The sequence below is a fragment of the Diabrotica undecimpunctata genome, chromosome 2 (assembly GCF_040954645.1).
Source record: "Diabrotica undecimpunctata isolate CICGRU chromosome 2, icDiaUnde3, whole genome shotgun sequence".
Taxonomy (NCBI): Eukaryota; Metazoa; Arthropoda; class Insecta; order Coleoptera; family Chrysomelidae; genus Diabrotica; species Diabrotica undecimpunctata.
This window is the reverse complement of record NC_092804.1, coordinates 53315551-53332932: the sequence shown is the minus strand read 5'-3', so window position 1 is coordinate 53332932 and position 17382 is coordinate 53315551. Positions and strand designations below refer to the sequence as shown.

Below are 17382 nucleotides of genomic sequence, written 5' to 3'. Positions count from 1 at the left end.
GAAAATTCGTTTTTTTACTAAGTGAATATTATTTTTTAGTAAACTAACATAACCTTAATATTGAACTAGAAGAAAATATTCTGAACTAACCTTACAAGTCTCTGAAACACTTAAGTTGGAACAATCAATTATCAAAGAATTTATCTCCATTTTCACTGCCCACGAAAATTGTTGTAATAAAAATTCCTGTCTAATGAAATCCCTGTCACTCTCTTATTCCTTTCTCCTTTTCCTTGTTATTGATTTTTTCCCCAAGGACGTTCCATTAGGGAAAATAATCTGTATATAGATGTCGTTATTAACAACTGTTTTTACAGAGAACTTCATTGGAAAAGTACAAAAGAAGTAAAATTAGGATTAGGTGACGTTTTGCGTGTGACCTTGAGTACTTTGCAATAAGTTATTTTTTAAATTAACTGATATCTTTAAATACCTAAATGAACAATATTATTATCACAAAAAAGGATGTTTTCTATATAATAGCTAGCTAATAATCATTCAACACTATTTATAGGCTACTTGCAACCAGTAGATTTATTCATTCTAAACAATAATTTACCGATTTTGATTTTCCCAAAAATAATTATTTCAAAAATTGTAGGTACTTATATCTTTTTCAAATAGAAGTTCTTATCCAGTTTTTGGTTTTCTAACGGCAGGAGCAGAGGCCTACTTTCTCTTATAATAGCAACTATAAATAATGTCCATAGATAATAAATCATTTGATAAAAAAAATCACCATTGTCCAGCGCCTCGTTCTCCTCCCTGAGACACACTTAATCGAAAGCCCCTTACCGACCTTAGTTCTGTCGTAATCGTCGATTAGTTTTAGCTTATCACTTCTATCGATCATCTTTTATGGCATAATTCATTGTTGAAATAAGTTTAATCGCTCCATTCTAACATGGAGTGTTCTGGCACTTAAAAATCAAGAGACGGAAATCGGATATCTTCTTAAGGTGCCCTCTCCATTACTGAAGGTTAACTACAGCAAATTGCTCTCTATCTTGAGCTGTTCTCAGTATCGAATGTGTGCCCATGCCTGTCAAGTCTCTTACATTTTTCAACCAGCAGCATTTTCTTCTTCCTGGACCTCTTCTTCCTTCCACTTTCCCTTTCATTATCAGTCGTAGGAACTTGTATTTTTCTCGTCTGTAAATATGTCCTAGATAACTCGTTTGTGTGGTTTTTACAATATTTAGTAGAAGTTCTCTCTCAGTCCCATTTCTTCTCAGCACCTCGTTGTTGGTCACGTGCTCTGTCCAAGAGATCTTCAGCATCCTTCGAAAAATCCACATCTCAAAGGCTTCTACACGTCTCATACTTGTGATTCCGAGAGTCCATGTTTCCACTTCGTATAGCAATATGGAATAAATATATGTTTTGATAAATTGGTATCGGATATCCAACGATAAGATAGAGTTTATTAGGAATTTTTTCATTCTTTGGAAAGCGGACCTAGCATACTCTATACTAACAGGAGCACGTATTTCAACTTCGTAGTTAAGATCGTTTGTTATCCAGCAACCAAGATACTGGAATTTTGGTACGGGTTCTATCTATTCATAACAGATAGAAGGAAAAGATCAGGTGATAAGGGCAATTTTGGCAAAGTTGTAAAAGGCAAAAAGATAATCGTGGAGAAGGAATTGTAAGGTGACAGAACAGACTACAACAATTTCAAAGCTCAGATAAGTATACCTTCACTCCAAAAGAAGTCAGTTGAATACAATCAGAATAGTGATGAGACCCTGAAAGATGTTTTCAGGGTGCATGTACTTTCTTGAGTCCGAAACTAAACTGGCACAACTGATACATGACATCAAATTGGACTGGAGATCATAATTTATCGTTCTTGGGAAAACTGGCGTATGGCAAAAAAAGTATGTATGATATTACAGGCTAGCTTACTATGGTAGGTACATACCAAGAGCATTGACACTCATAAGGGTAGCTTTTATACCGGTCCCTGGCACCAATAAGTGTGAGTCGTTTGTATATTCACATCTCAAAGTCACGTCAGAGTTAATGTGTGTACAGAGCAAGATTATATATGAAAACGACACTTACGAAGTAATTACAAAGGCGATTCGACTGAAAGGAATATACGAAACAAGCTGCAAGTGGATAGACTGCATGTTGAATAATGCTGTGTGATATACGGAACGTTACTGTATGATACAGTGTCAGCATGGGTAGATAGAGGCTATCACCAGAAAGCATCTTACTTCCTCTCTCGTGCAATGTGGTCATGGATAGCTAGACTTAGCAATGACATACATCATTTCACGGTCTATGCGAATGATCTGGGCATCTTAGCTCAGCGCAAACTTAATGGCACGGCAAGAGATAGAATACAACTGGCTCTTATTGTAGTTACAGAATTGTCTTTAAATGCATTAGTTTACAACCCAAGCGAGATTTTTAATGGGTCATTTGATCCAGCATGAATCACATATAAAATAAAACTACAATATGTAATAACAACTTTAGAAACTATGCCGTCAATTCTTATTGGTACATGTGAGTCACAGGTAAGATAAACTTGACCTGTGACCTTATGCCGTACAAAAATATTGGTACCAGGATCAGGGACAATTTTTTATTTTCGGAAAAATGTTTCCCCATTTTCGGTAATTTGGAATAGGGGTGAGAAATCTAAGGTGCAACCCTTAATTTGAACCCCCATGTTTTGTGTACTGATAAGAACTGGCGGCATAGTTTCTTAAGTTGTTAGTACACATTGTAGTATTGATTTATATGTTATCCATGCAGGGTCAAATAAGCCATTAAAAATGTCTCATGGGCTGGTAGTCTGTATGATTTAACAAAAGCTGTCAGAAGTCTAAAATCGTGCAATTTACTAGAAGGATGAATTTAGAGAGATTAAGTCCTCTAACCTTAAATGGACCAGTGAAATTAATAAATTTGAGGTAATATCAGACTCGTCACTTACTTGGAATCAGCAACTAGAACGAATGACCACGAGAGCAGTGACTTCCTTAATGACAGCCAGATTTACTCATATAAAAATGTGGGGTTTAAAATTAAATGAATTACTCATACATTGGATTTATAATATAGTAGTAAAACCATCAATACCATATGCATCAGTGGTATGGTGGCCAAAGGTGCAGCAAGAAAGTGTCACCTTCAAATTAAGCGAGCTGGAAAGACTTGCTTGCCTTAGAACAGTGACTCTGATGGGTACACCAAAAGCAGCTATGAAGGTCCTACTGGACCTCTCTCTCTGCAGATCGTTGTACGAAGCAGACGAGATGTAAATAATATAGACTACGAGAAAGCCTGAGTAACATAATGATTAGATCAGGACACAGTAAAATCGTGAATTATATTAGGTACTAGAATGTGTCCCGATTCTAACGTATCGGGATTCTAGAACGTATGAGTCTAGTTCTAATAAAATGCTTTTGTTTTGTATTACTAAAAATATTCTAAGCAGATTTAGTTTCATATTGTGAATGAATATAAAATGTTTTAAGACGCATAAAACGGTACACTACAAATAAGCTATAGTATCGTGTTTGCCACTTAATAACAAACAGATTTCGGTCTAATGATTGATTTATCTTAATATAATCCTTAATATAATCGGACCAATAACAACGGATATATGATGTAATGCCGGCGCCGGGGCCTTCGTTACGGACAGACAGACAGACAAAATAAACAAATTATATATACTGATACTGTCATGTGATATCTCGTACCTATATACGTTATACGTTGATTAATAACGAACATAAGGTATAGTGCCCTTTTGCTAGTCGCCTTGTTTGTTTTTTCTATCTTGATATATTTATCCGATTCCTTTCATTTAACGCATCACACGTTCTTTTCGGACCAATAACAACAGATATGATATAATGCCGGCGCTAAGGTTTTCGTTACGGACTCTCTAGGTAGCGATCACAGAATGGTTCGAGCTAAACTAAGAATTAAATATAGTAAGAGCAGAACTAAGTTTAAAAGCACGAGACAAATAGATACAGAAAAGCTAATGGCCAATAAAGAAAAATATACTAATAAGCTAAAAACCGCCAAAGCACTGAATCTAGAACTAAGTCTAAAACTAAGACTAACTCTAAGTCTAAATAAAATTAACTCAGCTATAACAAAAGTACTACTAAATCCTAGCTCAGAAATCCCCTTATAAAAACAAAAAATCCGAAATAAGTGCAGAATCGCAGAATATGCTGACACAACGAAAACCGCTCCTATCTCACGCCTTACCCACAACAGGGATGAATGACGAGAAAGTGGAGAGGCCTTTATTCGACAATTCGAATAGAAGCGTATTTACCACGATTTTTATGGATGAAAATAAGTTTATTTGGGCTAACTTACCTTTATGCAAAATTACACCTTGCTCCAAAACAGTTCAAAACTTTTTATGAAAATTTATATTATGTGTTAGCATGCCATGACCAAACCAAGGAGTAAAAATATTTTATTTTCGGTTTTTTTACAATGTTAAGTCTTTAGTAGTCTCTACAGCAGTGGGCAAGGTAAGATTAAATGATGATAAAGATCGCTCTATGTTTCTGGGTATATAGGTACACTAATAAGCGTATTTACGATACAGCATTATAAAAGTTATGGATTCAAATAATTAATAAAAATACGATACCAACATCAACTAAGAACAAACAGCGTCTATTTAAGTAAGAAAATTTATATAGTTTTATTTTCTTGGTAAGACAACACTCTTGCAGTCCGATAGGTACATTTTGAGAAGCTAACTTTTTTTATTCATTTATAATTTCTATCGAATCAAGTATTCACGGATATTAACGACATGTTGATTTACGTTATACATATTAATTTATATTTAGGTACAATTATTAAATAAATTTATAATTGGTGAAAAGTTTGTTCTCTAAAAATTGTTATTGAATGATTCTTGGATAAACTTGGAACAGTTTATTTATTATGAGTTTTACATGGAACATTATAATCTGCCCCATTGTCCTTCCTTTTACGGTTGAGTCCTTCAGTTAAATAAATATACGTGTGTGATTCGTGATAAATTAAATTAAATCGATGAATTCTAATCGATGCAATCGATTGGAATGAATTGTATCTTGATTCTTCTATATTTTTGTAGATAACTTGATTTCTTTTAATTTGTATTGGGAGTTATCCTATTCATTTTGCTACTTGCGGTGGATTTTAGATTAAAACACGGTTTTACTGTTATTAATTACTATCACGTCACTAACTATCACACTACAGCTATGTACATGTACTCTGTTAACTATTGTTGACTGTTCATTGTTCGCTGTGTCTCTGGCACTGGATTATGTTTACATTGAGAGGACGGAGCTTAAGTATATTGCTATGGTTTGACAAATTTGTCTTTAAAAATGAGATTTGGAGCATCTTGCAGAGGAGTTTTTAAATCTAAAAAAAAACTTAACAGTACCTGCAATATACAGAATGCACAAAAAGATTGGTCTAAAATTATAGCACGATTTTTGGCCAGCATTACTTATTGGGATAGGTACTGAACTGAGTTTATTTCAGACAGGTTTCTAGTGGGTCAAAGAATCTACGAGAACATTCTTGTTTAGAATAATAACATGTTTGCAGGTTAAATATGACTCATATTTATCGTAACAGTACTTTAGACATACACAGAACATTGACGTCATTGATCTAGCTAGAGCAAACCATGTTACCATAGTGTCACTACCTCCCCATTGTTTACACAAATTGCAACCTTTGCCTAGGACGTTCTTGAGTCCTTTGAAAACCTACTACAGCGAAGAAGTCAGGCTGTGACTAAGGCAAAATTAACGTGCTCTCTGCGCTTCCGATATAATGGACTTATTTGAGAGAAATGTCAAATATCAAACAGCTCAAACTTCTATCAACGGATTTAAGGTGACAGGGATATACCCCTTAACAGGCATTTGTTCTCAGATGCAGAATATACTGAAGAGGCGAACAAAAAACCATCATCTTCTTTGTATGAAACCGGTTATAGACAACCGTTGGCATCAGGCGACCCTTCAACATCTTCTGCAGCACAGGCAGGCGAAACTTCAACATCTTTGGGATTGACTCCATCACTATGTCGCACATCATCAGAAATTATCCCCTCGAACGCATTCGACATATGTCCTGCCCCGAAAATGAAAAAGAGGACCACAACTAGGGGGCGGAAATCTTGTCAGGCTATAGTCATTACTACTTCGCCCTACAAGGCACAACTAATTGGAACCCAAAAATGTAGAGAAGATAAAAAGCTCGGCGTAGTCCAAGTCAAAAGGGCAGACATGGTCGGGGTTCCGCATCAGGCATCTATTCGAGAAAAGGAAAGCAACTAGTAAAACGGAAACTTGATTTCAAGAAAGAAGATGATCGATCATCCATCTAGCAGTAGTGAAGAAGACGCGAGCATCAGGACTCAGTGCTTAGTGCCTATTTATTCTCATTAATGTTAACACTAATGAGAATAGAGACTCAGAATAGAGAATAGGACCAGATAACAGAGACTCTACAGGCTGACGATTAAGTGTTAGTAGGAGATACTGAAAGCGATTTAAAACCAAAAAAGTTAAACAGTGAAGAGTTAGTAGGGCAAAAGCAGAGTATTTGGAATGTTCATTTACATATGGAGTTACCATTACACCTAAAATGATAACTTTGGATGGTAAAATGATGGTGAAAAGAAATAAATTTAAGGACCTGATCGGTATTACAGAATAATGGGGAAGTATATAGAGATGCATGCAGTAGAATTAGGATGGGAGGGATGAAGTGGAAGGAAGTAAGTGATGTATTGTGTGACAGAAAGATTCCAATTAAACTAAAAGGAAAATTCAATAAAACTGCCATAAGATTAACTACGATATACGGAACTGAATGTTGGGCAGTTAAAAATAAAGAGGAAGAACGAATACATGTGACGGAAATGAGAATAGGTACTTAGATAGATAAGTGGAGTGGCAGAAAAGAATATAATTAACAATGAGTATATTCGGGGAAGTTTGGAGGTAGCATAAATTGATAATCGAAGTGAAAGAGCATAGATTAAGGTGGTTCGGGCATGTTTAACGTCGTGATGTTAATCACCAAATATGAAAAGTACTAATTTGGACGTTCCTGGAAGGAGTAGGAGAGGAAGGGCAAAGAACAATTGGGAGAGACGCCAGTAGCGTGGCCAAGCTTTTTTTGTGGATGCCACAAAATATAAGTTTTTTTAATATATATAAATTTAGATTGCTATACATATTACACATGAAATGCAGGAAAACGTATACTGGTTTATAATATTTGTGCTAAAAAAAATTAACACTGGATTTCGGCACCCTCCAGGTTGTTTGAGGGTCGCAACTGGGAGACGTTTAGGCAGGACATGTCGGAATGGGAATTGAATATTGTCATGACCCAAGATAAAAACTTATTGAGAAATGTAATTGGAGAAGCCGATTTCACATATAGATAAAGGCAAAAAGAGTGATGAGCGTCCAATCCTTTCGTAGAAGGGAATGTTTTTATTTTTATTTACAAAGAGTTCGGTAATTCGCTAAAGCGATTCGTTTCGATGTTGTATATGACCGGATTATTTGTAGTTGAAAGAACTATTCTCGCATAAGATAGATCAAGATAATAAGCTTATATTATTCTTAAATGGGGTGGTAACTCTTCTGCCAGACATTGGTGACTCTCTAGGGACGATGTTCTGAAAGCGCCAGTAGCAATTCTCAATGCGGTATTTTGAATCACTTCCATTTATTTTGATATGGTATAACTAGCTGATGTATATACAATGGAGCTATAACCGATTTTTGTTCTGATTAGTGACACATATCTTTAATAATTATGTAGAATCTGCCTACCAATTGTAGCTTCCTATTGTTCAAAATAAATTTACACCAATTTGACAACTTTATTAAGTATTTAACATTATTTTTTCATCTATTGTATTACAAACGATCGAAAACATTTAAAACTGCTTATTTTCAATTACGCAAGTACGTTTTTCTAAACTACACAACTTTAGTTACAAATTTCACCCAATTGGAAGTATTTTCTGTGACGTGCAATCGTTTGTAATGTGAAAGTTTAAATTCGGCGTTTTTAGGCATATTTGCCTGATATTTGTTGCCACAGCTCAAATTCGAAATTTCATGTTATAGCTTTTGAAGATTAGGCTCTAACAACGGAAATTCCGCTACTACTCGTCAATGATAGTGATACACTTTATTGATCTAATCAGAATAGTACAAAATGGAAAAATCGCGCAACGTTTATTTAACAATTTTATAGAATCGGCCTTCAATTGCAGCAAAATACAAAAATAAAAAAGTTGCACTCTTCGCCTTTAAAAGGCTTTTTGATTTTTCTCGATAGGAGACTCTGATCAAAAGATATTGAACTATTACCGTTGAGTTATACAATTTTTATTTCAAATTGATTTCGCGCGCATAGCTGACATTCAAAATCGCTGGTCACTTCAAGCGTTGTTTCTGAGAGAACGGTTTAGTTTACATAAAGAGTGCTAATAACCATTATTGTTCGAAGTTACCTATGCTAGATTTTTTATTTGAAATATGTTCTATGACGTACAGATTCTTGGTAAATCGATTTTTTTCTATTTCCCCCCATACGAGGGGTGTTTTAGGAAGAAGCCAGAAAGTAGGAGTAGTCAAATTTTTTGAATTCTTTTTGGGGTCCCAAAATTAGCATGCTCGGCAAAATCAGCTTGTTCGTATGATTTTTAGAGGTTCAGTGGCATTTTCGTCTCTGACGACTGGAGTATAAATAAATTAATTTATTTATAATAAAACTAAAGCATCTTTGGGATTTTTTAATGCGTTTTTTAGGTGTCACTATTCGAGTTACATTGGATTTAGAAAAATGAAGGAAATTGCTACATTGGAAGCCGAGAAAATATATTTTTTACGTATACCGATTATGAAATTCAATTTTGTTCAAGCTAGTTTTTTTTTTTGGTATTTTTGCAATACCGATGGTTTTTATTATTATAATATATGTTATAAATATCTTGACGATATGAAAATTTTATCGAGAAAGCGCTCCGAAACAAAAACGTAATGGTTCAAAGATTATCATCCTAACTCTGTCGCAAATGCCGGTCAACTTTTACCGGTTGTCTCAGGAACCACTGCTCGCAATTCAACTTTTTTTCTTTCGAAAGAAGCCTCTTGCCGAGGCTTCCAACGCCGCGCGCCGTTTTCTGAATATAATTTAATCTAATAGTTACTGTGATTCTTTTGTTTATAAGCCAAAAAATTGTTTATAATTTTAAAACATACCTGAGGCCACCGAAATAATCAGATTTTAATTTCATAAAGTACCTACGTTAGATAATGTGCTTTTTTATAAGCAAAAGAATTGGCAAACTTCTATATGGTCTAGTTTTTGTTGTGCAAGATTTTAAAGAATTTCAATTTGAAAAAAAATTTAGATTGCAAAATTATTATGCGAAATCTAATAAATTGATTTTAATGACATTTGTAGGGCTATTTTATTATGTTATAGACTATGTAAGATCCAGACCTAATTCTTCCTATACCTTTCAGCTTTTTTATTTCTTAAAACATGCTACCGAAACATGCAGATTACTTGATGGCTGCTTTGTTAGAAATTTGAGAACAATCGTCATTTTTTGGGAAGAAAGAACATTTAGGCCCCTTTTTTATAGCGCCAGGAAGAAAGTAGTAAAATTTGTTAAACTTCTTACAAATAGCTTTACTTTAAAGAGAACCTTTCTCTCAATATTTCTAATTGATTTATACATTTGTTTCATCCACCTGTATTTAAATACCAATATTGTTTAAGTTTACTGTGAGTTTAAGTGATCACTAAATTTTATTACATGACCTCAATGTGCAATAATTTTTAAATTCATTAATTTCATTAACTTATTATTAATTCATAGATTTCAGAATAATTTTTAAAATAACTATTCACTTAATTAATTTTCAATTATTTCTTATCAATCTCTTGAGGATATTATATTTAGTTTTTTACACATTTATAGCATTTTTTTTATATAGGTATATTTATTTGAGTATATTATTTTTTGTGGACAAAAAACTGCTCCAGTCGTCAGAGACGAAAATGCTACCGAACCACTAAAAATCATACGAACAAGCTGAGTTTTGCCGAAAATATTAATTTTGGAATCCCAAAAAAGAAGCAAAAAAGTTTACCACTTTTACCCCCGGGTTTCCCCCTAACCCCCCCCCCCACATGGGAGTAAAAACGCAAAAAATCGATCTACCAAGAATCTGTACACCGTAGAAAAAAATGTTTCAAATAAAAAATGCAGCTGAGAAAATTTTAAACAAAAATTGTTTTTAGCACTTTTTATGTAGAATGAATCGTTCTCTCAGAAACAACGCTTAAAGCGACCGGCGATTTTGAATGTGTTACGCACGCGAAATCAATGTTCAATAAAATTTCTATCAGCTCGATGGTAAAAATTCGATATCTTTTAATCCAAGTGTGATATCGACAAAAATCAAGATGCGTCGAGGACCATGGGGCGCTTGGGCATATTATTTGGAACAATTATATTTAAGTTTACTCCCTCCCACAGTCCCTCAATAGTCTTCAGTCGCCCATATTTGTGTATACTCGTTAACACAGTTTACCCAACAGGGTCCCTTAGCTAAATGATGATTTATGGAACTGCAGAAGTTCATTTTGACCTCAGATAGGAACCTCATCAAGTGCTTGCTTCAGTTTTTAATGATCAAATTTGCTTGAGCCCGATTTAGTTGAGTATCAGGATGGAGTCTGTGTGCTACCACCATTCTGAATACTTTTGTCAATGTGCTTTATAACCTATGCTCGTTAGAGCCCTTTGGTTGCTTACAACTGTTGGTAGGAGAGGGGTGATGGTATTCTTTCTTTTTCTTTTTAGTTTCTTTTCTAGTCGGGTATTATGATTTGGATTTCTTGGGATTTGCTATGGTCTATGTTCCAGCAGCCATTTTTGCCTTTTACTTATCTTCCTTTCTTGAGCTTTAGTAAGGCGTTATTTAAGACTTATTTATTTTTTTAATTTAAAAATCAGAAATTATACTTCACAATTTCGAATTTTTAAATTGTAAAAAAAAATTATTTGGTGTATGTGCTAAAAAGCAATTCTAGCGTACTAAAAAAATCAGGAATTGTTTTTTGATCGAAACACCTTACATTTTTTTGAGCTTCCTCTCCCGGTAATTGACTTTTAATTAATTTTATTTATAGTTTATAAGAGGAGAGTTTTATTTATATTATTTGCAGATTTATACATATTTCAATTAAAAATTTGAATCATATTTTTTCTAAAAAGATTCATTTATTAAAAGTTAAAATAATATTATTTTCTCTAAAAAATTTTATAAAACGCAAAAATTTAATGCTATTCTACGACCACGCGGCATCTATATATAAAAATATCTAAAGTTGCATTTGTTGCCCCACTCTTTCATATTTTAGAAGCAGTAATAGCGCTGATATGCCGCTCCCTGGTGGTACTAATAAGGAACTAAAATCTTAATCAACCTCTGCTTCTTTTTTATAACGTATGTTCAACCTTTGCCGACGCTAAAAAATTACAGTGAAAGATCCTTCTATATGCGTCTATATTCTTTGTTTATACCCTGACCAATTTTTCAATTTTCGAATTTCAGAAAAATAAACAAATCATCAATATTCATAACCTTTATTGAATATCTTAGCTTACATTGGCACAATAATAAAAAATAACTAACTAAAAATCACATAATATAATCTGACCAGATATTTCCCTAAACTAAAAACAAGACATAAAATATATTGCAATAAAAGCGGATATCAAAAAGCTAGTTTAGGAATTACAAGTTCTAAGGTCATCACAAGATTAAGAACTCTACATAATTTTTTTTCATCTGTCAAATAGGTATGCCAAAACTTTGTTTATTGCTTTTTTGTTTATACAAAATTATGTGAAATTAACTGAGATATAGCGAAGATGTGCAACAAATACTGGATATATTGTAAGACAAACAAATTTAAAAAATAGAAAATTAATTATTTCAAACAAATCTCGTGATAGTGAATAAACGCGTAAATTGTTTTGAACGAAATAACTACCATGTATTTTTTTATTTAGACAAATTCATCCGTTAAAACTGCTAGGAGTTATTTATTACCTGTGTTAGAATACATTTTAAAGAATTAAAATGTTTCTCTTGACAGTCAAATCGTTGTGGATTATCTCGAATCAATAAATAAACAGCACAAGTCAGTCAAAGTGAGGTGCACGAAATAACGTATTTCGGCAATCCGATACGAAGGAGTTACCCCATTTCTTAGGCCGGTAAAACGATCGGAAGCTCGCCATTTATTCAGTAGCGTATTTGCAAGGTGTTAGTTACTGGTAAATATTGGTTAGTGTTATCAGCTTATGCCCGCTAATATTTTATTGTCACGATTGACTTAACCAATCTTGCTAAAATGGGTATTTTTAAAATCTGCGCGACAAAACTTTACTCTTAATTGGCTTTTGGCGTGCGTTAAATATCAATATCGACGTGAAATATGTTTAGTGGAAGTTAAACAAGAAATTATGCTGTTCTTTAAACAAACATGGAATCGGGTTTGCAAGATCTTTTAGCGAATTCAGCAGACAACCTCCAGGGGTTGCTGTCGCTGTCCCAGAGAGTATGGAGACAATGCTGAATCATAAACATTACTTAACCTTTTTTGTGATCATGTAGAAGAGTATTCTTATTCTAAAAGAAAGCCAGAAATAAGACGAAATCGAGCAGTCGATAAAATAAAATAAAACACAAATTTTGACAAAGTCTTCAGAAGAACAAGAGTAATAATTTAAAATAATTATGTAGAGTTCTTAAATTCTTATTTTTTTTATTTGAAACATAAACTTCTTTTGTTAACATTTTCGGTACTTTGTATGAAAAGAAAACAGTAGTCAAAGTGAGAGCTGTAAAACAGCAATCGAAAATGTGTCGCCTTTCAGAGTAAAAATATATATATAAAAAGCGTAAGCATTATAGATCTATAAAGTCTTATAAAAAAGAAAATACTATATATCAAAATTTAATAAAATGGCAATCTAAAATTAATCGAATAAGATGGAATGTCAAAACATTTTATAAAATATATCATACAAAAACAACTTGCCCAAAAATCACAATCTAGTATGCCGTACCACTCTAGCTATTACTTTCTTATAATTACAAAATGATTTTATTAAGTCGAACCATCAACAATTTAAAATAAAAAGTAAACCTAAGGGAGTAGACGTAAAAACACTTATAGTTCGGGTATAACCATTACAGTTTTGCCAACAAATTTAAATAGAACAAAAATTATGTAAAACATAAATTATATGTTCACTCTTGAAGCTTTGCAGTTTTTTGTCATATATTGAATGTTTGTATAATTCATTGTGAATTGCACGATTACTTACACCATTAACTTAGTAGGTAGGCTAAGTGTAACCTCTAAGTGTATTGTCTTTCAAGCAGAAAGTTATAGAAGTGTGGTCTGCAAGTGTGAACTCATCTGTCAAGCAAAAAACACATTCTCCGTCGATTTATATACTATCTCACTATTTTGGCCACCGTGATAATACTTCCTTTGGATCCTAAGTCGCCAGATATTGTGTTTTCCAGACCGTGTAGAATTCTAGCTCCCATGTACGTGTTTCTCAATACACCAGAATGCATTATTGTCTCTTAGTAAGGTTTATTTATAAGTCTTTATTTTTTTGATTTCATCAGAGAAATACCTAAATTTTCTGTTCCAACTGCTTAATTAGAACTGATATATGTACTGCAATCAAATGAAATTGAACAAAAGCAAAAATACCAAGAAATATTTAAGTAGTAGAAACAGGAAATGGAGTATGTCTCTGATGAATTCGAAAAAATAAAAACTGAAAATGTTGTACTTAAACCTAAATCAAGAATTACATGAATGTAAAAAAATAATACGATTTATTTATAACTTTAATTTTTTTATCTTTTTATCTTATTAGATTAAAAGATAAGAAAATTACAAACATAAATAAATCTAACATTTTTCTTACATTCATGTAATTCTTGATTTAGGTTTAAGTAAAACATTTTCAGTTTTTATTTTTTCGAATTCATCAGAGTCGTACTCTATTTTCTATTCCCACTGCTTAATTATTTCTTGGTATTTTTACTTTTGCTAATTTGCTCTAATTAAGCGGTTGGAACAGAAAATGGAGTATGACTACGATGAATTCGAAAAAATAAAAACTGAAAATGTTGTACTACTAAATCAAGAATTACAAGAATGTAAAAAAATGTTTATGTTTTAATTTGATCAGATTAACAGGCGAAAACAGATTAAAAGCACTCGAAATGGATTTTTAGCGTCGAAGTTGCCGATTAACTCAATGGGACAGAGTCACTGATAAACAAAAAGAGCGGATCTGAGGTTGATACAGAATAATAGATACCATAGAAGTAAAAAGACTAAAGTGGTACGCCCACTTAAGGCGCATGCCAGAAGACAGATGGCCTTTGAAAATATGGAAGTGGAAGCCAGCCATCAAAGGAGAAAAAGGAGATCGAGACGGCATAATTGGAACAAAGCAGTGGAAGAGGACTTGAGAATCAGACAAAATGACGATTGGAGAGATAGGAAAACGTGTATAGTAGGAAGGAAGAAAACACCTACTGTCATGTGAATGAAGGAAAATAATTTTTTGCCTATAATTTTTTGTACAACATTGACCTCTTGATAGAACGAATCTTTCTCTCATTTTCCTGGATATTTCTAAAATGTTTGGTACTTGGTAAACCTAATGTGTCGAACATAGGTCTCTCCTAATTTTTTTCAGATCTGTCGGCCTTGACAGAATTTCTGTCAGTTAATTTCTTGTCGATGTATTAGTAATATACTCCACAAACAATATTTCCCTAAAAGGAAAATACTGAAACAATTCTTTCATATACATTGTTTTTTATTGATTCAAACAACAACAAAATTATCGAAGCGAATGATAATTAATAGCAAATAACAAATATGAAAGAAAAACCCACAGCGAAGATATTGTTACAACAATCAGAAACTGAGACAAATAGAAAAGGTTCTGAAGAACATGATCGATTGTAGTAGAAAGTGGCATAGAAAACAATAATTTAGAATAGTTCCATATCGATTCTTAAGAAATTGGGATTCTTAAGGGCACATATATATGTGCCTGCTGTACCGAATGATGTGGTTTTACTGCCTCTAAAAAAAAACTAAAAAGTATTCACCATAGTCTCAGAAGGCAATGAGTCACTTAGTCGACCTATGCTCAAATTAGATACCGTACAAATATAAGACTAATATAATATATTTAGTTATAATATTTAATTAAAGCAATTATTTAACTATTGTTGCGACGGTCCTGGTCTTTTATAACATGTAATCGATTAGCTCTTTCGCTACGGGCCAAGTATCGGTTGCGCGTTGCTCATATACGGCGCCGGGAAAATTTTGCACTTCGCGATCGCGATCGAGACGGCCACTCAGTAGTTTACATTCTTTATATCGAAGTGGTTGAATCGTTTTTCGTTTGTTGGTAGTTTGTTTATATTCGTTTTATCGAAGTAGTGGAATTTGTTTTCGTAAAACTTCAAAAAAACGGTATTCAGAAAGTACGGCGCTAGGGTGGGTGATGTGCTGCAGCGTATGTACGGCATCAGTATTATATATATAGTGTATTTGTGGATCGTAACGTACATGAACGATACTAGTAAGCAAGATGGACAATGTAGAACGTACTAATACGATTATAGCTCTTCAAAGATGTAAATGCTTAACAATGTACGGTGACAGAATCTGAACGATGGAGATTAATTTGCGTAATAGTATGGCGCTCGCTCATCAAAGCTGCAAATGAAAATCGTACTTTTACGGCAACAGTATCGAAAGGGTTAGTATCGAACCAAGCCGGTTTTTTGATTTTTTCTGTATATACTCTGTATCGAGTCGTTTAAAGCATGAAAAAGTGTATCATCAACAAATATTTATATTATATAAGTAAATTCATGTTTTCATTTATTTAGTTTATCTTAGAATCTAAAATTTTATTATTTTTTTAAGGTTAATTTTAAATTTCAATTGAATCTTGGCAACACTGTGGCTGATTAAACCCGAACAACAAAATCTTTACGACGTAACTCCATAGTTAAATGTTTAAACCGTAGTAGACACTCTGAACATTCGTAACAGTTGTCAATATGAGAATCTATACAATACGTGCTAAAACAGTAAAAAAACTCACATCCATATTTAATAACTTTGTTCTTCATTGTTTCGAGAGCAATTTTAAAAGGTAAAGGGTATCACCTTATAAATCTACTTTCTAAAACCGTAAGTTGCCAGTAATCACCTTCATTAACTTTGAGCGTCAGGACTGTATAGATTTCACAATTCGGTGGTCATATGACTTGTCAATGCTTGTACACGTTTAGCGTTACAGCTTTTACAAAGTACATGGCCATCTAGTGGATAACAGCCTCTTCCTTCTGCTTCTGAAGAGAGAACAAGTCCGCAATCCTAAAAAAATCAAAATTACATCGTTAAGTTAACAATTTAATACATATAATATGCCGCTATTAGTTGTACATTCAGAGTAAAGTTTTGGGAGTTCTAAGTTCTAAACTTGACAAACTTGGGATATAGGGTTTTTGGACATGCCTAATTATTTTAAAATATTTAGAGTGTCTCCTAACACTTCCGGTTACCGGAAGTTGACTTTCTTTCTTATTAAAAAAAAAAACGGTTAAACAGAGTTAAGTCGGTTAGGTGAGTGAATGAGGCGAGTGAGTAAGTGGGGTGAGGAATTGAGATGAGTGAATGAGTGAGGTGAGTGAGTGAGTAAGGTGAATGAGTGGGATGAGTGAGTTAGGCGAGTGAACTTGTTGAGTGAGTAAGCGAGGTGAGTGAATACTCACACAGAAATTGGAATAAGTACAATGTCAACTTCTCATAATTATGCACTCGCGGCAGATAACAATCGAATTACTAGAGCGGATAAAATGGCTGCAGATGCAACAAAAAAGGCAGAGTTCGTAGAAAGCAGGAGTGAAAAGATCTTCTTCTTCTTAAAGTGCCTATCCGTTCCGGATGTTGGCGATCATCACGGCTACTTTCCCTTGGAGAATCAGCTGGAGAAGGCCGTAACGTTCTTGATTTCTCATTACATGTCCTAGATATTCCAACTTTTTAGTTTTGACGGTCATGAGAATTTCACATTCTTTCTCCATTCTACGCAAGACCTCCACATTAGTAACTCTAGTGAAAAGATGCTCTAGATATTTTAGCAGGAAGCATGTCGCTATATGGGCTACATGAATCTACACG

General features: G+C 33.6%; 1 protein-coding gene across 5 annotated transcripts in view; it reads right to left on the bottom strand.

Annotated features, from left to right (window-relative positions):
* Positions 1 to 11694: 11694 nt before the first annotated feature.
* Zyx (lipoma-preferred partner zyxin) overlaps positions 11695 to 17382 on the bottom strand; it is a 46887-nt gene continuing 41199 nt past the window's right edge. For all 5 annotated transcript variants that reach the window (XM_072522888.1, XM_072522887.1, XM_072522891.1 and 2 more), the window contains one exon: positions 11695 to 16575. In XM_072522888.1, coding sequence (XP_072378989.1) covers positions 16444 to 16575 — 132 coding nt within the window. In that variant the 3' untranslated portion in view covers positions 11695 to 16443. The remainder of the gene's footprint in view (positions 16576 to 17382) is intronic.